The following is a 24,600-nucleotide window of genomic DNA, read 5'->3' on the forward strand; positions in this document are numbered from 1 at the left end:
CATGCGTGCTTGTTGTTTTTTGTCTGCTTCCACTTGTCTTTGCACTAGGATGATGTCGGAGTAAATGTGCAGTGATATTCATTTTGTTCCCACTAGTGCTGTCAGCGTTAATCTGAAATGACGTTAACGCCACAACACGGCAAATCTCCGTTAACGAGCTACCGCGGATCGCCCCGTGCGTGGGGCTGGACGGCGTCAACACGTTAACGGGCAAACTGCGCTAACGCAGTAGTTCCCACTAGAGATGGACCGATCCGATATTACGTATCGGTATCGGTCCGATACTGACCTAAATTACTGGATCGGATATCGGAGAAAAATAAAAAATGTAATCCGATCCATTAAATATCACGAAAGCACCTCACAAAACTTGCAACACGCCGTAACTCACCTCAGAACGTTAGCAGTCGGAGCAGTATGCATCACGTGATAGAGCGGCTGTGGCATGCGGGACCTGTGGTCTGGATAGCATTTGGAGCTTCGCTAGCAACCTGGCATTTCATCTCCGACAAAGTTATCCCCGAGAGAAGGTAAAGCAAGTGTGTAAGTCCATCTCTGAATGTTTGTAAAGCATTCCTGCGTTAAGCTTAACAAACGATATATGGAGCGACTGCCTCTTCTGGCTGCTACTTCAATCATGAAACTGCTTAATGATCAGCTGATCGGCTTTTCTGTCGCGAGTCCGTCTCTCTGGTTTGTTTTTGGCCCACTTTGCACCAGAAAGAGGAAACCAGCGGCTGAACAACAGCAGCACGTTTAAGCTTGATCAGCTGTTGTTAGAATTTATTTATTATTACTTTCTACTCCAGGATCTTTTTCTACGTAGCTGACGGCTGGTAACTGTGCAGGGGTGGATCTAGCAAAGTTTAGCCAGGGGGGCCGATAGGGCATTAACAGGGAAAAGGGGGCACAAAGACATACTTTTCTTTCTTATTCTCATTTAAAATGTCTAGCTTTTAATAAATAATTATCCGAATCTTACACCCAAAGTTTTAATTTGATGTAAAATGAATAGAAGTCCATTACTGTATATAGTGACTATTAAGTCTAATATATATACCCTAGTAAGCTATAGTACTTTTTCCTTTGGGAAGGTACCATCTGTGCAGTCTGCAATTTTGTTGAAGAAAGATGTTGAATCTATTTAATATTTCTTGAAAAAGAATTGATTTCTGTGCTTTTTTTTTTCACACTGCATCAAATTAAGGTTGATTACGTTGATTAAGCATCATGAGGTGGAGTGTGAGGGGTGGTTCCCTATTTTTTATTTATTTATTTTTGTTGTTGCTGGGAGTTGGAACCCTATTAGTTAGGTTGCTTAATATTTACGCTAAGTACTCTTTAAAATACCAGAATAGGGAGGATGGTGTAGGTTTAAGTTTATTAGATTGATCAGTATTGCTGAACTATGAAATATATATTTTTTTGCATACAGGTATAACAGAATAGCTTTAGTGTAGTTGTTGTTTTAAACTTGAGTATGAACTTATACAAAATGCAGCAAGATATTTAAAAAACAGTTTTGTTGATTAAAAAACACTATATCGGATTCATATCGGTATCGGCAGATATCCAAATTTATGATATCGGTATCGGTATCGGACATAAAAAAGTGGTATTGTGCCATCTCTAGTTCCCACCCATGTAATTGAGCATTGCGTGGCACATCCAACATACTGTTTTACTTTTGTCCATGACGCGCTTACCATCAGGGTCATGCTTCACATGAAGACCAAAATAGTTCCAAAGGCCAGATCTGAATGAGGGTGCAGGAGATTCAATTTGCCATGTTGCAAGGAGCTTAGCTTCTGTCTTGCTAGCTTGCGCTGCGCTCAGTGGATCTGTGCTCGACAGTGCAGCCTAGGCGGAGTAGTCGAACGCAGATCCACTGAGCTCTCAACACAGACAGCATCGTCAGAAGAAAAGTTGATCAAATAAATTTAAAAAATTTTATTGTTTGATACATATGCGTACCGAACCGAAAGCACTGTATCGAACGGTTCAATATCGATATGAGTATCGTTGCACCCCTAGTATCACATAACGCCAGAAGGGCTTTAAAACAAAAGTTAGTTTTGCCACCGATTCCCAAAATCTGTTCTTCTTTTAGAGAAATAAAAAAAAAACCCAAAAAAACAACCTTTATTTCCAGTTTCTTCTGATTGTGCACTATTATTTGAAACAATCTCTCACAGGTGTCCCGTTATTTTGAGATCTGTTGAAAGCCTTACCATGTGGTCTACATCATGGTTAAATTATTTAGTAACCCTTTTTGACTTGTGGCTGAGAGTGTTATCATCCTGGATGAGACCACTCCTGTCAGAATAGACATGTTCTTAAGAAGAAGGATGTGGAGAAGTGTAAATGCTGTGTTAGACTAACTGCACACAAAGATGGGTTGAGGAAATCTGTTGAATATGGTGTTGTGGTCCCTCTGTGTGCACATAACATGAGGTGTGACTGAATATAAGAGGTGAAGAATAAAATAAATTTCATTCTTAGACTCATGTGTTTGTTGGATTGTGTTTGTGCTTGTTGTTTTGTTGAGCATCTCGTGGAACATCATGTGCGGTCTGTTTATGACTGAATAATTTCATGAGGAACTGGCCATGTAAATGACCAGACATGAAAACAAAATTATAAATTCATTCATTCAGTAATGCAGTACACAGTACAAGAAAGCACATGGTGATCCTAAAAGCATTTCTTTTTTCTTTTCTTTTTTGTTCTTCACTTTGTAAATCAGTGTAAATATAAGTATATTGTTTGTAAGGATTTAGCTTTCCTTTAGGAGAAGGAACGTCTGAAAAAAGAAAAGAAAGATGAGAAACAGTTGAACAAGGAAAGGAAACTGGAGCTCAGAAGACTAGAACTGGAAAAAGCAAAGGAGCTGAAGAAGCCAAATGAGGACATGTGTTTAGCGGATCATAAGGTATACACACTCTGTGTTAATGTTGGCTGAGATGTTGGCAAATAGAAATAAGAGTTCATATATCCGTCTTGAATACTGTCCATTTGTCTGAAAGAGCAGATTTCCCACCAGTCCAGTGATCATTTTGATATAGTTATCAACCAGTATTATCATTATTGGAGCTGTGCACATCCTTAAAGATTAGAACTGCTTTTGGTGATTTATGGTATAATTGTTTCACAATCTGTAACAAAACAGATGTTTAAGATCATTTAAAGCATCTGGAATTCATGAAAAGGGTTAAAACGGTGCCACCGTGTGGCTCCTCGTGTTATAACATTGACCAAGTGTTCAAACTAGTCCTTCACTAAAATATGTCTTGGAACATGCACCCCATTTTTAATTTCAAAATCAGAGCAGTTTGCAATAATGTTTTATAAACTGCAATCCAGTAACTATTATAGTTGTATAGTTTTGTGTATAATTTCTGTGTAGGTTTTATCATACTTTAAGTTTTTATTTGCATTTCTTTACAGCCTCTTCCAGAGTTGTCCCGTATCCCTGGTCTGGTATTAGCAGGAAGCACCTTCTCTAACTGCCTGATGGTTTTGCAGTTTCTGCACAGCTTTGGAAAGGTGCTGGGACTGGATTTAAATTCAGACCCGCTCACTATAGGTGACCTTCAAGAAGGGTTACTGAACATTGCGGAAAATATGGAAAAGGTCCAGGACCTGTTGGTGACCATGCTCTCTGCAGCTGTGTGTGATCCTGGGGTACCTGCAGGTCACAAGGTGAATCTGTTGTTGTAATTGCAGTTTGGATTTTTGGAAGTGTAAACGCTTCCTGTGGTGTAAATAACACACACAGACATACAGCACAGACATGCTACTGTGTCCCTTTAAAATGTGGTGTTTCTGATTTTTAAATATTGCATTCTCACTGATTTGGTTATTACAATGCTGAGTGAGCTGTAATAACTAAAGAATTGACAGCAGTGACAGTAGACATGTATAAATGTATAAGGAAATGTTGGCAGCAGTTTACCTTGTAAACAAGACCCAAGCTATTTGCGCCATATGTGTTTTTAACTTCAGAGATCTAAAGTCTTTAGGTGGGTAATTATTGTACTTATGCCCCATTTTAGTTTTAAATCACAAATTTAATTCCTCCCCAGACCATTCCACATTATTGTGTAGTTGGATATAAACATTTCTTTGATTGACTGTACTTAAATGTTCTCCTAAGAAGCTGTTGTGTGCATGCCAAGAGAGATATACAGAGTGTGACTTAATAATCTGCACATCCCAGATGTGACACATCCTGTGAGACACTTAAGCACTTAACATCAGGAAGGGATAATTGCTTGAAAGGACAGTTTTCTATCAGACACCTACAATATTGTGATTTTTTTTTTTTTTTTTTTTTTTTTTTTTTTTTTTTGCGTAAGGCTACAGAACATAAAAAGGAAGTCTCATGTAAGCTTACTGATTTTGTTTTTATTTCATTTTTTTTAAAGAGCAAAACCATCTTGGGGGACCACTTGACTAATGTGGAGATCAACCGGGACAATGTGTCTGAGATTCTGCAGATCTACATGGAGGGTCACTCTGAACAGAAAGAGGTGGCCATGCTGGCTTTTAGTCTCAGGACTAAGCCTTTCCAAGCCCACAGTCCGTCACAGAAGGCCTCTGTTTTAGCATTCCTGGTAAATGAGCTTTGCTGCAGTAAGGCTGTGATCAGGTGAGTGCCCTGCCTCCAACTGAAATTCATGATGTCAGTGTTTTCATTTCACCCCACCTAAAAAAAATAATCATAAATAGTAAACTTAATAACCATTGAAGTAAATGCTTCCTTTAAGGGTTTGCATCTTATAGAATAGAATAGAATAGAATAGAATAGAATTCAACTTTATTGTCATTGCACATGTCACAGGTACAAGGCAACGAAATGCAGTTTGCATCCATCCAGAAGTGCTTTAGCCATGATATAGATATATTACAAATATATATTAGCAATAATATCGATATGTGAGTATATTATAGAAATGGGTCTATTATGGTATGTTATAATGTACATGGTATGAAGTATGTAGGTTACTTATGTATGTTATGAATATGCTATAACTGTAAGTATGTACAGGCTGTATATGCATGTTATTATTGTGTGTTTGAGGGTACAGTTGTCCATTGTGTGTGTAGGTGGTTGTGGGTGTGTGTATGTCCAGTCCATGTGTTAACGTGGGTCAGATGTCAGGAGGCAGAGTTCAGGAGTCTGACAGCTGTGGGGAAGAAGCTGTTCCGGTACCTGGTGGTCTTAGTACGGAGGCTCCTGTAGCGCCTCCCAGAGGGCAGGAGGGTGAAGAGTCCATGTGATGGGTGACTGGGGTCTTTGATGATTGTCCCAGCCCTTTTCAGACACCGCTTCCTGTAGATGTCCTTTATGGCAATGCATCGCCGGAGCACCACTTCCTGCCATAAAGGACATCTACAGGAAGCAGTGCTCCGGCGATGCATTGGGCAGTTTTCACGACCCTCTGCAACGCCTTCCGGTCTGAGGCAGAGCAGTTCCCGTACCAGACTGTTATACAGTTGGTCAGGATGCTCTCGATGGTACAGCGATAGAAGTTCACCTGGATGTCTGAGGACAGGTGGTTCTTCCTCAGAGTCCTCAAGAAGAAGAGGCGCTGATGAGCCTTCTTGACCAGCTTGGAGCAGTTGGTCGTCCAGATGAGATCCTCGGAGATGTGAACTCCCAGGAACTTGAAGCTGCTCACACGCTCCACAGCCGTCCCCTTAATGTAGATGGGTGGACGTGGGTCAGCATTCCTCCTGTAGTCCACGATGAGCTCCTTGGTCTTCTCAGTGTTAAGCAGCAGGTTGTTTGTGTCGCAACACTCAGCCAGACGAGTGTGTGTTAATTTTCTTTCTGTACCTGAGAGTGGAACATTCAGGCTTGTTTTATTCATGGAGTCTTCAGTTTTAATGGAATAGCTGAAGTATTAAAAGGAATATGACAAATCGTGGCCTGATTGACAGTTTCACAAGGTTGCATCAAACTACGTGGCATCAATTTTTTATTAGCTCTACACTTTGAAGCACATCTGGTGCACACTGCAATGCATTGAAAATGCCTCATCCTCTTGCACAAAAAGGTCACCGAAATGTCGGTTTCGACATTTTTTTTTATTTTTTATTTTTTATGTTTTTCAGTGAGATCGACAAAAACATAGATTATATGACCAACCTGAGGAAGGATAAGTGGGTTGTTGAGGGAAAGCTTCGGAAGTAAGTATACGTGATTTTGGCTGTTGTTCAAAGATTCTTGTGCATGCACTTGGACATTTTGTGACCAGCACTTACTTTTTTCCTATGTTGTTTTTTTTTTTTCTTCTTTTTTTTTTTTCCTTTTTTGAAAGACTGAGGAGTATCCACACCAAGAAGACGGGGAAGAAAGACAACAGTTGGGCAGGAGAGAACAACCATGCCTTTGTGCTCGTCAGTGTTCAAAACAAATCCAAGAGGAAAGAAGGGGACAGTGAAGAAGAGGAAGATGAGGACGATGACAGTGAAGACCAAAGAGATGACGAGGAGGAGGAGGAAGAAGAAGCAGGTGGAAAAAGAGGAAAGAAAACAGACATATGTGAAGAGGAGGTCAGTGGAAACATAATGCTGTTAACTTGAGCCTCTGACTAAATCTGTGCTGATTATGGCAATAGTCCACTTTTTTTTCCATGTAGGATGACAGTGTACGCTCTGCCAGCATCGAGGAACTTGAGAAACAGATTGAGAAAACATACAAGGTAAATGAAACCCCAATCTCAAGAATTACTCATAAATGTAAAGTACCCAGGAGTGGTAGAAAAATAATAATAAAAAGATGTGCACACATCAAGGTAGCATTTAACTACACTGAATGGTTGAAATGCTACTAGGTGAACGCAGGAAATAATTGGTTACAATTTACAGATTATTATTTTGAGTACTTAACAGTCACATGATGCATTTTATTCTCATATTTTGACTGATTTGTTTGCCAGAAATAAAATGTAATATGAGGATCTATTATAACAAACCAGCATGAAGTGCACAGCATCGACCACTGAACTGCAAACATGTTCAGTGATTCAAACTTAACACAGCAATGACTCATAAGCAAAACTCTGTTAGTAAGATAAGTACTGAGCAACAAAACAATTTTCATAAATTAGCCTTTAGTTTCCTATAGGAACATGGGTCTCCCTGTACACTTGGTTTGTGGTTACAAATTAGAAGAGTCCTGTTGAAATTCACACATGCAATTGGAATTTTGTGTGCTTAGTGTAGTAAAATGTGGCCTTCATAATGTTTTTTCTCTCTGTTACCACTCCCAGGTTCTGTGTGAGTGGGTTAATAACTTCCTGAACTTTGTGTCTCTCTAGCAACAGAGTCAGATTAGACAGAAGCTGTTTGACTCCTCCCACTTACTGCGCTCTGTGATGATTGGCCAGGACAGATACAAGCGGCGCTACTGGGTCCTTCCACAGTGCAGTGGCATTTTTGTTGAAGGCACTGAGAGCAGTGAAGGTGCAAAACAAAACCAATGTCTCCTTTGGTCGTTGTTTAGTGTGTTTAGGATCAAAATCCTTACTGATTTCTTTTTTGTTTTTAACATTGTTTTCATTTTATATTACTTAGGCTGTGAAGTGGAGGAGGAGGAGAGAAGAAGACAGTGGGCTACTGAGGTGATCAGAGTAAAAGGGGAGCAGTTGGAACAGACAAATCCGGTGGTCTCCAGCTCCACACAGAGCACAGACAATGATACAGCTAGCCAGCAGGACAAAGACAATCTCTTCCTCCAAAAACCTGGCTCTTTATCTAAGCTCAGCAAACTTCTAGAAGTAGGCAAAATGGGTCAAGATTCAGACATCAATACACAGAACAGTCATTCTTTTAAAGTCCCCACCACGGCTTCTTATCCTTCGTATCCTGCCTCACAGATAGTCCCTACTCAGCAGGGTCTGATGGATAAATTGGACACTGCGGTGCCATTTCTGCTCAGTGCTACTCAGCTGAAAAGCATTCACTGGGTGACCCAGAGTCCTCAGTCCAGCCTTCATTATGACCAGCTGTCCAAGACACTGACTGAAAAAAGCAGCCAGTGGTTTAGCCTATTTCCTCGCTCTCCCTGCGACGAGTCCTCAGTGACCTCTGGTTCCAGTCCACCAGTTTCCTCATCTTCTCCACAACCCATCAGAACCAAATCCCCCTCTTTCCTCTCCACTAATCCCTCAGCTACAGATAGCTACAACACTACTCCTGGGATCAGTAACACAGAATTGCCTATCTTTCAGGTTGGTGGATAACAATAATGCATCTCCATCTCAGATAGAAGGATCAGTTCATGAGTTTTTAGAGCGCTGATAAGTGTTGCAAGAATTAGTCCATATTACATCACAATTTTTCCTTTGTTGGACCATGCATGTGGCATTGGAATAAAACTGTAATCTGATCATAATTCTGAGTGTATGCATTTTTATTCTCAGCAAGTAAAGTCTGGCATTCATGAAGGCAGACTGACACAGCATGACATGTCTAGCTCAGTGGCAAGTCCCAGCCTGCCCTTCTCTGGCACACCTCTACCCCCTATGGTGGATCTAGCTTCACAGCATGCAGAGGGTCATGGAAATGAGGCCTCTTTTCTGGAAAATAACTCTATCAACAAGTGCGAGACCTCAGAGTCCCCAAGTGACAAGTCCACTTGTGCCTCATATGCTGCCATAGAGGGGGCCAAAACCCAAGACTACCCTTATCCTCGGCCCATCCCAGAGGGTAAGAACGGCACACTGCCAGTATGCACAAATCAGATATGCTGGACTGAACATATCTATTGCCCAGACAGCAACAGAATATGCCGTGGCGATTGTCAGTCGAACAAACAAATGTTGCTAAAATTGAAAAGCACAGTCACTTCTCCAATTTGTGTGTGTTTCCAGAAATGCTGCATGGCTGGTGGAGTGTGTCTGACATGGAGAACCTGCACAGTCTGGTCAAGACCCTCCATTGCCGGGGCATCAGAGAGAAGGCCTTGCAGAAACAGATCCAAAAACATATGGAGCATATGACCAAGCTCTGTGAGAACAGCAAAGATGGTGGGTTCACATTTCCTTTGAGAGTCGGCAGACATTCAGCATTTCATGATTTTTAAAAGTATTGTTATTTGAGTTTTTAATGTGATGTGACACATTTGGCTATGGAATTTCTTTTTTAAAAGCGTTCCTTAGAAAGCAGTTTGCTTTAATGTTTTCATACATATTTGGTGGCAGCTATTGGTGTGACAGGGATGGAAAAGCAGGAGGTAAGCAAGGAGGCAGTGGAGAGCTGGTGTGTTGAGGAGAAGGCCATGGAGGTGGACATTCGCCTGCTGCGACAGGTTGAAGCTCTGGAGAGGAAAGTCATCTCCGCCAGCCTGCAGGTCAAGGTAGTGACGAGCATTTCAGCTGTTTAGAAAACCTCAGTGTTTATTCTAATTATTTCCTCGGAAAGGCCATTGAAATTTTCTTTAATATATATACCTGTGTGATTAAAATAAGGTGTTGTGATGGCCATATTTCCCTGATATCTCTGTCAGGGTTGGATGCACCCTGAGCCCCAGTCTGACAGTAAGGATCTGGTCTATCATGAGCACAAGCCCTTCTCTTCCCTGGCTCAGGAAAACAAAAGAGAGAGAGACGCCAGTCAAGAAGATGTTCCTGGCTCTATGGTGCGGCGGCCCAACAATCCCCTTGACATAGCGGTTACTAGGCTGGCAGAACTTGAGAGGAACATTGAGCGAAGGTACTTTACGAGATCTTAAAATACCACTTGTCAGACACAGGCCACCTTGCCTGTCTTTGTATTAGAAGTAGAAAATAACAATGCAAGATTCAGGACACCAGAAAGAAGAACTTGCAACTCTTTTTTTTTTTTTTTTTGTACAATTGACTTGTTCTCATGTTTCTCAGTTAATTTTACAAGTGGTCTTACTTTCCGTGACCTTTTAAGCAGTGAGGAGGAGGTGGCTCCTGGGATGAGACTGTGGCGCAAATCCCTCGGTCAAGTCCGCAGCTCAGCTCAGCTGTCACTCTGCATTCAGCAGCTGCAGAAATCCATTGCCTGGGAACGAGCCATCATGAAAGTGGTTGGTGTCACCTGCTTTCACTGCACGTTTCTCTCTCTCTCTTCATCACAGATTTGTTTACCTTATTTGATCGCATATAATAAGAGACACCATGCAGTCTTATAAGCTGCATAGCTTCTCATTCAGTTTCATGAAAACTAATTTAAAAATATACAAGCCTTCTTAAAAACAGTCAAGGATACCAACGCAGGATGGCACAGATAGCTGGTTAAAGCTCTGGAGAAGGTTTAAATGCAGGAAAGATTTGGTAGCAGTTATATATCTCATTCACAATAAATCACTATTTTTTATAATCTTTTTCAGTATCTCACTAATCTGTTTTAGCTTTAATTAAACCAGTTGGGGTAATCTATTACAATTTTTAAAGAGGGATGCTCATTTTCCTGCACCGTTTGTTGCTGTTGTTTCCAGCACTGCCAGTTCTGTCAAAAAGGAGATAATGAAGAGCTGCTCTTACTCTGTGATGGCTGTGATAGAGGCTGCCACACTTACTGCCATAAACCCAAGATCAATACAGTGCCTGATGGGGACTGGTTTTGTCCAGCTTGTGAGTCAAAGGTACATCAGCGTCCCCTGAGGGATTGATCATAGAGCCAATATTCTTTTGTGTGTGTGTGTTGTTGTTCTGGGTTTTTTGCTATTCATTTTTCAGCTCTCTGTTCATATCTATCTACCTGTGTGATGTTTAATGTGGCTCCACAGTCCTCTGCGTGTTCTTTCATACAGGAAAGCGGTCAATACCCTCATAGTAGGAAGCAGCAGAGCCGAACAGCTGGAGGAGGGAAGGAAAGCGTCGAGGGAAAACGAAGCATTAAGCCATCTGTGGATGGAGAGCTCATCAGTGAGGAGGATGCCAGAAGCAACAATGTGCCAAAGAAAGGTACCAAGGAGGTCAAAAAGAGGAAAGCAGACAACAGCCCACCCAGCTCCCAGGCCAAATTTGACAGCCCCATCTACTGTGCAAAAAAAGCCAAAACGCACAAAGATGAGCTGGGAATATGCCGGTACGCACATGCATATACTTACTGTGCAATTAGATCCTAGAAGCTTGATAATATAGCTTATGTCATTGTTTAAAATTATTAGGCTCCTGTGACACATTTTTATAATAGAATTCACATTTTAAATCACTAAAGGGTAAACAAATCAGACCGTTGTAGTGAAAAGTCATATATTTGCAATGCAAAAAGCTCAGCTGTGTCTGCTCTTTGTTCCCTGCAGAGTGCTGCTGGCTGAGCTGGAGGCCCATCAGGATGCCTGGCCTTTTCTCACCCCAGTCAACCACAGAGCTGTTCCTGGATACAGAAAAGTCATCAAGAAACCGATGGACTTCTCCACCATCAAGGAGAAGCTAACCAGTAACCAGTATGTGGTGTTGTAGTTTTTAGGATGTTTTCATAACATATCTTATTCCTAATTTTACATTTTATGACTCGGACAGTGCTCATGAGTTGAAATTAAACCCATTTCTAATCATTACAGGTATTTAAACTTGGAGACATTCATCATCGACGTGAACCTGGTTTTCGATAACTGTGAGAGATTTAACGAAGATGACTCTGAAATCGGACGAGCCGGCCACAGGATGAGGAGATTCTTCGACAAGCGATGGACTGAATTCTTGCAGTGAACACATTCCAAAGTGGACATGTCCAACTTTCTCATGGGTGTCGGAGGCCTTCTCTTCACCTGTGACCCCAAGTGACTACATGGTTATAATAAATCAATGTGCAGTTTGAAGGACAGGACTGTGGTCTGTCTGCAAGTGTAGGCAAAACACTTAATGGATTTGTATCTTCAAGTGCAATACTGTTTTGTTTATTGAAACACACTGACTGTTCGGCTCAATGTTGTTTGTGCGAAATACAATATTGAGCAGGGACTTTACTTTTTTATCATCGGTACTAAGTTATATCTCTGTGTGTGCTGTATGTGTATTTATTTTCTCAACTACTTTACATTGCATTCTTTTCAAAGCAGAGGCACGAGACTTACAATGTAACAACTGTTGAATAAATGAAAAAAGCATTACTAACCGTACCAACAGTTCCTCTGTCTAAATGCATTCACAAGTTCACTGAGTAATGCAAAGAGGGATCACTGACACATTAAGTGCTAATTCTTTCACTCAAGTCATAGTTATTACATGTTAAGTGTATTTTTACTGCACGGTCTTGATGAAGATGATATCATTGCATAAGGATGGTCGTAGCACTTAATCTGAATATCCACTCAAAGCACTCCTCAGAATTGTAGTGCCTGACTCTGAGGAGGATGTTTTTCTTTTTCTATATGCAGTGTGTGTACTGTATGTGTCCTGCACAGTATATCGTAGGAAACATTTGCAGGAGCTGTAATAGGAGCTTTCCTCCTCTTAAATGTGGTGCATAGTGTTTCATCTCCAAGCGTTTCCTTCAAACAGAGCCTTGTCAGACATCCCGTGGACTGACGTGAAACCTGCATTGGAGCTTTAATCCATCGGGGAGTCAGTGTCACGGACCGCTGGAGGCATCTCAAGACAGCTGAAGTCAGAAGACTTGAAGTAACTGCATTTTATTATGAAAATTGTGTAATGAGTAGTGACTTTTGTAGGAATATTATTTTTGAACACTGGTGTGGATGGATTAAATAAACCGGTTTTTCAAAATAGCAACACTAAGCCCTCGCTGCTGCTGTTAATATTTTTCTTAGGTACATTTTTCTTTTATTAATATCTCATATTTTAATTGTTTGTTTTCATCAGTTTGCTAAAGCTATAATAAAAATTCATATGCATGCACTAAATACACACACGTCTGTACCGGCATATTGCCAGCACATTTTTTGTCATCTTTGTGGGTTTTGGCTTTTTTTGCACAGTAGATGGGGCTGTCAAACTTTGTCTGGGAGCTGGGTAGGCTGTCGTCTCCTTTCCTCTTTTTGACCTCCTTGGTACGTTTGTTTGGCGCGCTGTTGCTGCTGGCATCCTCCTCACTGATGAGCTCTCGTATCACAGATGGCTTAATACTTCATTTTCCCTCGCTGCTTTCCTTCCCTCCTCCAGCTGTTCAGCTCTGTTGCTTCCTGCTGTGAGGGTATTGACCGCTTTCCTGATTGAAAGAACACACAGAAGACTGTGGAGCCACATTGAATGTCACAGAGGCAGATAAATATGAATTGAGGATTATCATATCTTTGACAGAGCAGGAAACAAGAGGTACAGGCAAATAAAGAGTGTTCTTTTCTATATGTACCTGGAACTTTATGTTCAAGTGACTGTGGGGTAATTTATGACCTCAGCTGTATATTTATATTATAGAGAATGGGAGGGAAAAAAAATATAGTTATAATTTAAATTTTTACAAAATGATTACAGGTGGATGGGGTAGATAAGCCAGATTTAGTGCTGTAGAGTCATTGAGCCTAATACCTGATGTCCAAAGTTACAATGAAATGTGTTAATGACAAGATATTTGTTGTAATTTTTGTTACAAATATGAAAGTCAGTCGATATTTTTGGTGTTAAAATGGCTAAATATTTCCCCATTGTTATTAAACCAGCAAAACTTGTTACATAAGTGACCCCATTCTACATAGTTATAAATCTCTGTATCGCTCGCTGTTGTTATCAGTCATGTGATGATGAGGTGGACAATGTTTACAGTGCAGTGATGTCATTTTATATAATGCAGTCTGAAGTCATGACCTTATTACTCGCTTAAAAACACAAAAGAAACCCCCAAAAATCTGTTAAACCTGTAGGTAGTTAATCCGCAGCTGGTTTCCTCTGTGTATAGTATGCATAGCTGGATGCTTTCATATCAAGAAAACAAAGGAAAATCTAAGTGTCTTTTGTGAAAATGCTTACACTCAATGTACAGTGTGTAAGAAACAACATGAAATCATCTTAAATGCTACATATTATGTACAAACTCTACCCAAACAGGAGTAGGTGGAAGTTTAACACGTATTGAGACCTGCTCCTTTTTCACAAAAAAGAGAATAAACTTAATATGTTCAGCTTTACTTCCTCTCCACTGATCAAAAAAACAGATAAGACAAGGCTTCAATCGATCACTGAGAAGGCTATCTATATACCTGCAGTTTGTATTACCTGGCTGTCACCAGCATGAGTCCAGTGTCTTGGGAGGACTATCTCTTTAGAGTCATACTGTTTGGCAAGTGTCACTTGGTAGGAAGAAAATCCTCCCAATGTTTGCAGATTTATGTAGGTGATGTGGTCATTTCCAGAAGGAAACTGTAGGATTTTTTTTCTGTCCACTTTGAGCACCACAATGCACTATTTGTAGTCTAGGACAAAGAAGATCTCTCTACACTCGTTTATGTGGCAACAGAGGACAGGAGATATGTAAACATACATAAATGTGTATATGTTTAAAAAAAAAAAATTATATATATGAGTCAAGTATGGAGTCTTTCAGTCATATGATAGATAAACAGCACTACAGGGCAGAGGAAAAGTGCTTAAATTATATGTAAAAGGATTTGGATGCATCCAAATACTAGTGTTTACATGTTCATTTATTTTACTATTAGAGGTACTCAAAAAAAATTCTAACTTGCCTCACTGCATACATATTATATGCAAATGTTATTTATATGCATGTATATAAAATCTCAGGTTATAGTCAATTAAATTATACAAAATGAAAACACTTGACTGTAAACATTGTGTAACTCCGTATCACATGACCGATAACAGCGAGAGACACAGATTTACAGCCGAGTAGAAAGAGGAAGTCGAGAAGCAGTTGCTGAGCCATAAGGAGCAACAGGTTGTGGTGACAGCTTTGTGACTTTGCTCTCTTTGGGCGAAGCGGGTAGGACAGCAGGGAGAAGAGGCGAAATCAGCTGGTTTCGTGCAGGAATATCTGAGTATTTTGCGCCACCTTGTGAGCCAACCTCTTCCAAGCCAACAGCACATCTGTCACAAAATGGTGTCTTTAATTTGCACTCTCCGACATCATACAGATGAGGTCACCTGCTGTGCCTTCTCTCCATCCCTCCTGGCGACCTCCTCCGGTGATAAAACGCTCCGTGTTTATACCACGGCCGACTTCTCGGAGCTTCCCTTTTCTCCTCTCAGGGGTCACGGCTACGGGGTCCACTGCTGCTGCTTCAGCTCCTGCGGCAGCTTCCTGCTCAGCTGCTCCACAGACGGCTCTGTCATCGTGTGGAGCGCCGAAACAGGTGAGGTGAAGGCTACGCTCGAGCACCCAGGCCGCAGTCCTCTCAGAGTTTGCGCACTGGCGCCAGACTCCTCTCTCCTGCTGGCAGGAGCCTGCGATGGCACCGCGGCCCTCTGGGACTTCCGCTCCAAAACGCTACGCAGGTACAATAAGCATCACACAGGGTCACAGTGACAATTTTAGTATAATTAATGTAATCTTCTCCAAATATGAATGTCAAAATATGCCTTAGTTAATATTAAAATAAGAGCTAACTAGTCAGACTCTTATCCAATCCGAGGTCATTTTTCTCTGTTTCCAAATAGTTTTTTGTCCACGTGACTGGAACAAAAAACAAACTACAAATTCACACGTGAAAAATGTTTTTCAGTATTTTGTTCAAAACCAATAACGGAGTCAATAAAATATTTGCTTACTGATAAATGTCAGCTATCTGAACATGGAGTGCTTTCTTAACCCTTCTGTGTGCGGTCTTGACATAACAGTTGTACAAGTTGAGACTGGAGGTTAATAATTGAACTGGGAAAGTCTGAATCACTCTTTCCACCTTTAGAAACCTCTCTCAGCCATTATCAGCAGATGGAGTCATCGCACACATCAGTGTCTCTTCAGATTCTCTTACTTCATGTTGCACAAAATGTAACTTGAATTTTCTATTAGACACACAAATCAAAACGGTGAGAAGGGAATAGAAAATAAACTAAAAAAATGATCTTGACATAAAGGAAAGGATCTCTTAATACATAAAACATCTTTCTACAGGATCTTTAAGTAACTGAGCTCTAATAAAGTTTTGAAACTTGCTTTGTTAATCTTCAACAGACTGGAGTAATTGTCTTAAAGTTATTGCAGGTTCGTCTTCAAGTTACAGCTCTGTCATCACAGACAGATGGAACAAAATCACAGAGGAACCAGCTAGACAAACACGGAAGCAGCCAACTCAGTAATTCTGATTAAATAAGCCAATTAAAAAAGCATTTTATCAGGATTATTTTGTGTTTTAATCCTCTGATTTTTCACTTTTGTGCTCTGGAACAGCTTTTCTGAGCACCCCTAGGCCTGCTGTGTGTCTCTGATTAATACCCACAGGTGGTTTAAATCATTAAACTCAGTGCAGGACTCCACAGCCTAAACAAATTAAATTTCCCTCCTTCGAATTTTACACACTTCCTGATAAACCTTGAAGTCTAAAGCGAGTCACACTCAAGTTGGTGCCAACATCCCCCTCCCCCCCCCCCCCCCCCCCCCCTCGCAGATGTGCCACCGTAAGCGAGGCCAGCGTCGTGGCTTGCTGCTTCTCTCCATGTGCCCAGATGTTTGTGACCGGCTGCACCCGTGGAGACCTCAAACTCTGGGATGCTTACACCAGCCTTCTGCACGCTGAGAAGGACGCTCACGACCTGGGAGTCACCTGTTGCTGCTTTGCAGCCCAGTTCATCGTTAGTAAGTTCTCTTCATTTGTTACTACTGCTGTAGAAATTCATCTGAAAATAAAATATGAGACATCAGCTGCGTTTATTGGTTTTACGTCAGGGTAAATGGGATTTCTATCTATCTTCTCACATTTTTCATCTAAATGGTGCTGGTAAATTGAGTCAAATCTTTAGAACTACAGATTCCTGTTCAAAATAAAAGTTGACCATCTCAGTTACTCACCTCATTTTCTGTGGGGCTTTTTCCCTCATCAAAACTCTTTTGCAATTTCATTGCTTTTGCTCTCCTTCCTTAGTTCCTTTTGCATTAGGTTCATCTTGCACAATTTTCAGTTTAAAAGCAACTTGCATGTAATCCTAGAAGCAAAGTACCTGGCTCCAATAAAGACACTTGTTATGTTAGTGTTACTGCTGTATGTGCTGTAATGAATGGGTTGCAGCTAAAAAGCAGGCCGTCAGATGATATTTGCCGCCCTCTGCTTTCAGACGCATTCAAGCATGAATCTTAACAAAAAGGGGATGTGGCTTCTTTGGCTCTGCAGATGGCTGCTGTGTGGAGTTTCGACTGGCCTCCTGCGGACAGGACAGCCAGCTGAAAATATGGATTGTTTCCCAGCGTGAAGGAGCAGGTAGGCCGACCCCTCTGCCCCAGCTTCCCCACCTGAGTGCTCCCTCACTCGATTGCCGAGCGGGAGAGACAGGGAGGGAGAGTGTGCTGACTGCTTCAACCTTGAAACCTCTCTGCAGAATAGAAGAATTTTATTAGTGTGTGGAGTAAATCAGCTGCAGACTGACTCATTAATTATGGATCACTTTAAGACATTCTGCTGAAATACAGCAGCAGCAGCAGAGGTGTGTGCGTGTGAGTGTGTGAGAAAGAGTTGGAAGGAAATCAGTTGCATGTATCCATGATGACATTTACATCTTGTACAAGCAGCAGCAGAGGAGGAACATTTGTGTATGTTCACACGTACGTACCCCGGCTACAGACTGTATTTTTCGTTATGTATGTGAACACACCATGTTGTTAGGTTCCAATATGTGTTGCTATGGTAACAGCCATTTCTTGGGAGGATTTGATGTGTCCCACGTGGTGACCCAAGTCCGTGGAGATTTTTTTTTTCCTTTATCTCCGAGGGACACCAGACAATGTCTGTCCTCATTTCATTATGCTTTAGATTTTTTTTATTTTTTTTGTCCTCAGATGTGAAGGAGGTTGAGCTCGGCCTTTTTTGAAATGTGCACTTATCTTGTCTTGGCATGAGGACTGTGCGCTCGAACCTCTCTTCCACTATTTTATGAAAAAGAGACTCAAGTGTACGTGATTTAGGGAAGCAAGGGGCGCATTTCAAAGCTGAGATTGCTGTCGAAATGGAACATTTTTTCTAGTCCCCGCTTTTGTTTTTGTGTGAGTGTGTACAAGCCCCATGTGTTCACGGAAAAATCTCTAATTCCAGCTTTGCATATTAGCTCCATGGGTCGAGCCTTTAATGCTGTCAGATCTGAAGCATTCCCTTCAAGTCACCTATCAACACTTGCTGACATCTCCAATCCACACGTCACATTTGTTTAGTTTATTTTGGTCTCACTTGTATAGTTAATTTGTTGGGTTTAATCAGGCGTTACGGTTTTCTACTCCACTGTGGTGTTTCACATCGATCAGGAATATGCCTGGAAATAACACATTAACCTCCCAGAGAAAATGGTGTGTTTATGTTTTATTGCTGAAGAGAAAAAGGGGAGAAGGTTTGACTTAATGCATGTGTATTCGCAGGATGATTATATAAATGCTGCTGCAGATCAGTTGGTTTTAGCATGAAGAATTAATGCAGTCGATGTGAGTTTATTGGCAAAAATAAAAATCATTTGTTTCCAAGTAGTTGTCAGCAGGGGGCACAGCTACAAGGGGGAAAAAAGTCATCTACCTCTACTTCTTTTTCTGGACTTCAGTCAACTGCTGAGATCGAATACAGACACAATTTAACTTTGGTCTCATCTTGCTTGTGTGTGTTGAACCCCAGCCTGTACCATGAAGCTGCTTCAGACTCTCACCAGCCAGACGGCCCCAGTTCTGTCTTGTGCCTTCTCCTCTGATGGAGAATGGGTTGTCTCGGGGTAAGACGCTAATCACACTCTCTGTCACAAACATACACACACATGAAAATCACTTCCTCCAGTGTTTTCATCCCATAATTCCCCCTGCTTCAGCAACTAATTATTGATATTTGTACCTTTCAGGTCACGTTTAATATTCTATTTGTGTTATTAGTTCCTATCATAATTTGATACAATTCATATTCAAATTCATTTTTTTCTGTCTGCATTTTTTTTCTGCGCTTTAAACGGCCGTGCCATGGTGAGCACTGATCGTGCTGTTCTCTCAGTCGACCACAGGAGGAGTGCATTTTGTTATCATATAGCTTCTGCTCGGTCCTTCTGTTGTCCCTGGCTGAAATTCAAACACGCTGAAGGTTAATCTGTGCTCTGCGTGGTGGGTTTTCGTGTGTGTGTGTGTGTTTATTTTAGAAAAGAATCCCTTTTTTCTGCTCATTATTCTACAATGTGAATGCACGCATATGCACGCCGCAAATGAAGTTGACTTTGTTTACTCTAAATATTCAACAGCTCCGTGGATAAAAGTGTCGCAGTATATGATGCGGTAAGTAAAGCGCAAACACGCCACCCATAATATGGGGTTGGGGGGGAGGTTTGTTGTTGTTTGCTGCTATAGTTAACTGTGGTCGAGGACTTCTAAACAATAAATCACAGCGTCCATAAACACAGATGTCAAACATTCCCGTTTCGTGTGTTTGGACTTTGTGTACAGAGCCTGGGAACCGTGCTCCAAACTTTGAAACAACATGACAGGTAAATGACCCGGCCTGACCTCCCACCGCAATGCAATCTCTGCAGCTATTAGACAAACAGCAGAATAGGAGTCCTGGTGTTTCAGATCAAAAAGTGTGATTTTTGCTTGATTAGCTTTTCCCAGAAGCACCGGGTGCAGTGGTGCAAAAGTATATTCCCCGGCACTGCTTTTGCACCGTCATTGATGTGGCACCACAGGTAAGAAGCAGCACACCGCTTTGATGTCCTTGAAAGAGTTTAAGATGCTGCACGATCTAAGGCTAGTTTTTTGGGGTTTTTTTTCCTTTCGTAAGTGTCGAGGGAACCAGATTTTTAAGGCCGCTCTCTTCCTGTGCCAGTTTCAGTCAATTACACACACACACCTTTCACATTCCCGTTCCTCTTGCTCCTTCCTGCAGGTATGTAACCACCGTTGCGCTATCTCCCACCTTTCCCTGGATTGCAACGGGCTCTATGGACAGATCGGTAAACGTGTGGAGAATTGGAGATGAGGATGACAGCACTGGTAAATACTCAGCAGAGGATTGTTTAAGTTGGCACCAGCAAATGCACAATCACTCCTCTTTTTAAAACAAAATGTTAGCAGTGGTACAAAGCCCAGAAGCCATTTGCAGCGCCAAAGATTCCCAAAAGAGTGTTTTGGGAGTTGTCCAGCCAGAGAAGCTCCTATTACATGTGTACTCCTGTCTGGCTGCAGTGTCTAGAGGAGGAATTGTGATTGATGTTTATTAGTGCAGCAGGGCAAAGTACCACTGAGCCTTGGAAGGCTGTTCCTATGGAGGCAAACACTGCTTAAAACCAAAAAAAAGGTTATACCACAACATGAAAGAAAATATTTGGAATACTAAATGAAAAGGTGCAATCGTTAGACATCTGGAAGCCTTGAAGCTTCATCATTGCAGCTTCCCTATCTGCCATTAGTCAGGCTGATGTTGACAAAGTAAATTCCATCTCTATGAAGATCTGCCTTTTTTTATGCCTCTCTCTATCTCCCCTTTAATCTTGTTTCTTTCTCTCGTTTCACACATTGAACCTATTCCCTTTTATGTTTTTCGGCAGCAGCTGAATCAAAGGAGACACAGTGCCAAGGTAAATAAATGCATCACACTGTTTTGCCCTTAGAAATCTTCAGTTATTCAGCTACTCTTTCAGCTTAAACCAGTGCTGATTTATTTTAATTCTTCACATTCTTTATGGATGGTCCAGGTCTCAGCATCTAGTACAGCTGCTTGGATAATTCAATTTGTGGATCTACTGTTTTGTTTTTACTTGTGATGGTTTTTTGTTTGTCGTTTATTGTGCAGCACTGTACAAAAGTCTCGAGCCGACCCTCATTTTTCCATATTTTGCTAGTAAACCCAAACTTAGAATTATTAAACATATGCAAAGGACTTTCAAAGTTCTCTGGATGCTGGCTGCCTTTTGTTCTGACTGGTAGTGTCCCATTGTGTGTGTTTTTTATATCTAGGTATGCTTTTACTGCATTGGCGGTGTGTTTGGGACCATTGTCATGCCAAAAATGAATCTGTTTTCAATCACACTTCCCAGATAGTATTGCATGGTGAATCAGAATCTGATCGTTCTTTTGTTTTTGTTCATAATTCCATCGAAAATCCATCGATTTTCACAAGATCTCCAACAACACAGGCTGAAATGCAGCCCAGAACCAAGAAAGAGCCAAATTTCCCCTTGCAGCTGGGCTCAGCTTAGTTTTCCTAGTGTTTTTTTTTCCCACAATCATTTCCAAAAACAGAGCCATAATGTTAAAACTAAAGAAGTGTTGTTTTGACTATAGTGGCCTGGAGTGAAGTGTATGATGTTGAATACTCTCTAAAACTATAGTAGTGGTCATAAATGAAAACTTGCTCCTAGAGTAATTAGTCTGTGTTTGCCTCATCTCTTGGTTAATGAGCATTATGAATGAATGAACAGGAAGGTCTTTAGAGCAGCGGTCCCCAACCTTTTTTGCGCCACGGACCGGTTTATGCCCGACAATATTTTCACGGACCGGCCTTTAAAGTGTCGCGGATAAATACAACAAAATAAAACTAGTACTGGTACCAAAAAAAAGAAGATTCATTCATAACACACGTGAAAAGACCCAGGAAAACAGAGTTAACGATAAAAAACGATAACAAAATAACGCTAAAAACCCTGAAAAAAAAAAACAAACCCTGAAAACCATACATTTCACACCCGAGCCTCAACTCTCGCGGCCTGGTACCAAACGACTCACGGACCGGTACCGGTCCATGGCCCGGGGGTTGGGGACCGCTGCTTTGGAGAACTGACCTGAAAATAAACCAATAGGTTTTTTGAAGCGAAGAAATGTGTCACCAAGTGTAGATAGTTTGGGTTTTTTTTTTTTTCAGTAACAATGAGAGTCTTTTGCAGAAAAACGTGCCTTCAGGATATGGTTTTGCAGGCTAATGTAGGACTGATTTATTGTTGGGATTTGTTGACAAGAAGAAATGAAGCTCGCCAGTCTATAAGATGTAGAGAATGGAAATGATGAAGAAGTCTTCATATGTGAATCTGTCTGAGTAATCAAACGCAGCATTCTGAGCTATTTCAGTCAACTGCCATGCTTTGACACAGTGTTACCAGCTCCTTAGACTTGGAGACTCGAGGTGCTGCTGCCAGGGCTGCAGAGAGGAGCTCCTGCTTTTGTGCACGCTGGTTGACCGTCATGGGTTACTTGAAATTTAATGGAGCTCAGCTATCATTAATTCCACCTGTGCTTTCACTACTGTGACGAGTCAAGAATTCAGCTTTGAAAAGGGTCTATGGAAGGTTTTGCATCACCTCAGATTTAACATTCAGTTTCCAGGAGAAAGCCCTCTTTTTTTTTCCACAGTCAGACAGAAAACAGCTTAAATAATTTACTATTTTTATTTATTTATCATTTATTATTATTATCATTATTATCATTATCATAGCTGTTCTTATGTTATTGTTTTTTTAATGTCTAGATTTTGATTAGATTAGTTAAACATAACCCTGATTGGATTCAAATGCAGTCCAGCAACAGACATGTTTTCAGGTGGGCATTAAAGAGCAGAATTTTATGTGGAAGATTTTTTTTATTTTTTATTTTTAGGGTAGCAGAGACAGCAAGAGGTGGAGGGGAAAACCTAACACATGGTTAAGGTAGTAATGAGCTACACACCTCAAGTCTTCAGGTTTAATCCTGGTTAATGACTGCCAATGTGAACTATGAAGCTGCTGTGAGGTTTCATTAATGGGGCCAACGCACAACAGGCCAGTTTGTCGCCACGTTGTATGATGAATGATGGCCACATAGTGTCGCGAAGGTTGACGAGCTACATGCTGGCGGAGCCTGAAATAACACACCCCTGGGTTTCATTTTCTTTCCTTTGGGAGATCACATACTTGTGTGGGAGGTCAGGTGTGTGTGCTTGGAATACTCATAATGTGGGGCTACTGTTCAGCAACACTGGGGAAAAAGCAAGTCTCCACTGAACTACACCATGACAACTCAGTGTAAGGTTAGCATAAGATTAATGTAAATGTCCTCAGCATGTTTGAGTGTGCATCAAAGTAATTATCACTCACAGAGGGGACATGTCCTTTTACTGTGGAGTGCGAATGGAATCTGTTTGTTTGACAACGGGTATGTTTTGTTGCAGGAGTTAGGGGAATAATCACAGAGCACTTCCTGGCTCCCTGTTGTGTGTTTTGCAGGAAGGAAGTTGCCAGGTCACTCCGGGTTGCTGCTCACTGATTGGTCAGAGGACGATGTGCAGACTTGGCTGCGTGACGAGGGACTAGTGGAGCTCGTCGGTGTCTTTAAAGCCAACAACATTGATGGACCAGAGCTTAGCCAGCTGAACAAGGAAACAGCAGCTGAGCTTGGAATTGGTGAGGATGGAATTTAAAGCAACCACTAACATCAGTGTACACTTCACTGACACACACTGGGATTCTGTGCTTTTGTGAGGATTTATTCCCTGATCCTAACACATAACAAGACTGAATTAGAAAGCATGATGTAAGCTGCTTTTATTGATGCTCTGATTTATTTTTTCCCCTCCAAAAACTCCTCCCAAATAGTGATGTGATTTAAGGGCGTGAAGCAGCAGCATGTCTGTCTGCTTATACAATCGTAAATCACGCTGGGATGACAGTACCCTGCTGGATGACCTTTACCTCGGGAACAATGATAATCCTGCTGACAACAAGATTAGTCCCCTCAGGTTCGACCAAGGTCACAGTGCAGAAAGGCTCCATACAAACTGTGGCCAGAAAAAAAGAAATCACAACTCATGTAGGCAGCAACATCACAGTACAGCTGCAAATAATGTGCAAATGTCAGCATTATTATCTCCACTGAAGCAATTCAACATTCACACAAATTCAAAAATGAAATTTACAGTGCCTTTCTTATTTCTTTTTGTTGGCATATTTGTCAAACTGAAACGTTTCAGATCATCAAACAAATTTGAATATCAGTTGAAGATAACCCAAATGAGTAAATACAAAATGCAGTTTGTGAATGATTTCAATTTATTAAGAGAAAAAAAGTTATCTGGCCTTTTGCGATAAAGTAGTTGTCACCCTGCCCCAGTTCACTAGCCACCGATCTCATTACTGTCAGATCTGTTGAATCAAGAAATCACCACAAAAAACATGCCACATCATGCCACAACCAAAAGAAACTTTAGAAGACATGAGAAACACAGTCATTGACATCTATCAGTCTGGAAATGGTTACAGCACCATTTCTAAGGCTTTGTGTTATCAGCGAACCACAGTGAGAGCCACACATGGAGAAAACTTGGAACAGCAGCGAGCCTTCCCAGGAGTGGCCAGCCTTCCAAAATTACTCCAGCAATGTATCGACAACTCAAAAGAAAAATAGGATCCTTGGGAGAGTTTCAAGGTGAAAGTCTGAGTCCAGTTACACATCGTGTAATACTAACACAGAATTTAGTAAAAAGAATATCATACCATGATGGTGGTAGTCAATGGTGTAGGGCTGCTTTGCTACTTTGGGGCCTGGACGACTTGCTGTAATTGATAA

The 24,600-nt window shown here is 41.2% G+C and overlaps 2 protein-coding genes across 2 annotated transcripts in view; both read left to right on the forward strand.

The window, feature by feature from the left end:
* Positions 1-11,989, forward strand: part of LOC146616275 (bromodomain adjacent to zinc finger domain protein 2B-like) — a 52,736-nt gene extending 40,747 nt beyond the window's left edge. The window contains exons 22-38 of the mRNA XM_085374394.1: positions 2,792-2,932; positions 3,448-3,702; positions 4,428-4,651; positions 6,121-6,195; positions 6,327-6,561; positions 6,648-6,710; positions 7,329-7,473; positions 7,585-8,240; positions 8,433-8,718; positions 8,883-9,038; positions 9,213-9,367; positions 9,518-9,723; positions 9,931-10,066; positions 10,478-10,624; positions 10,793-11,070; positions 11,288-11,431; positions 11,549-11,989. Of these exons, the coding sequence (XP_085230520.1) occupies positions 2,792-2,932; positions 3,448-3,702; positions 4,428-4,651; positions 6,121-6,195; positions 6,327-6,561; positions 6,648-6,710; positions 7,329-7,473; positions 7,585-8,240; positions 8,433-8,718; positions 8,883-9,038; positions 9,213-9,367; positions 9,518-9,723; positions 9,931-10,066; positions 10,478-10,624; positions 10,793-11,070; positions 11,288-11,431; positions 11,549-11,696 (3,450 nt within the window). The 3' untranslated portion in view covers positions 11,697-11,989. The remainder of the gene's footprint in view (positions 1-2,791; positions 2,933-3,447; positions 3,703-4,427; positions 4,652-6,120; positions 6,196-6,326; positions 6,562-6,647; positions 6,711-7,328; positions 7,474-7,584; positions 8,241-8,432; positions 8,719-8,882; positions 9,039-9,212; positions 9,368-9,517; positions 9,724-9,930; positions 10,067-10,477; positions 10,625-10,792; positions 11,071-11,287; positions 11,432-11,548) is intronic.
* A 2,812-nt stretch (positions 11,990-14,801) lies between these two features.
* The window catches only part of LOC146616276 (WD repeat, SAM and U-box domain-containing protein 1-like), a 14,230-nt gene continuing 4,431 nt past the window's right edge, over positions 14,802-24,600 (forward strand). Inside the window, exons 1-10 of the mRNA XM_085374471.1 lie at positions 14,802-15,398; positions 16,511-16,698; positions 17,231-17,317; positions 18,710-18,803; positions 19,314-19,347; positions 19,516-19,556; positions 19,671-19,754; positions 19,955-20,061; positions 20,616-20,645; positions 23,262-23,438. Coding sequence (XP_085230597.1) covers positions 15,001-15,398; positions 16,511-16,698; positions 17,231-17,317; positions 18,710-18,803; positions 19,314-19,347; positions 19,516-19,556; positions 19,671-19,754; positions 19,955-20,061; positions 20,616-20,645; positions 23,262-23,438 — 1,240 coding nt within the window. The 5' untranslated portion in view covers positions 14,802-15,000. The remainder of the gene's footprint in view (positions 15,399-16,510; positions 16,699-17,230; positions 17,318-18,709; positions 18,804-19,313; positions 19,348-19,515; positions 19,557-19,670; positions 19,755-19,954; positions 20,062-20,615; positions 20,646-23,261; positions 23,439-24,600) is intronic.

Source organism: Diplotaxodon limnothrissa, linkage group LG16 (genome assembly GCF_057381915.1).
Source record: "Diplotaxodon limnothrissa isolate DT_005_m linkage group LG16, D_limnothrissa_male_GT1.1, whole genome shotgun sequence".
Taxonomy (NCBI): Eukaryota; Metazoa; Chordata; class Actinopteri; order Cichliformes; family Cichlidae; genus Diplotaxodon; species Diplotaxodon limnothrissa.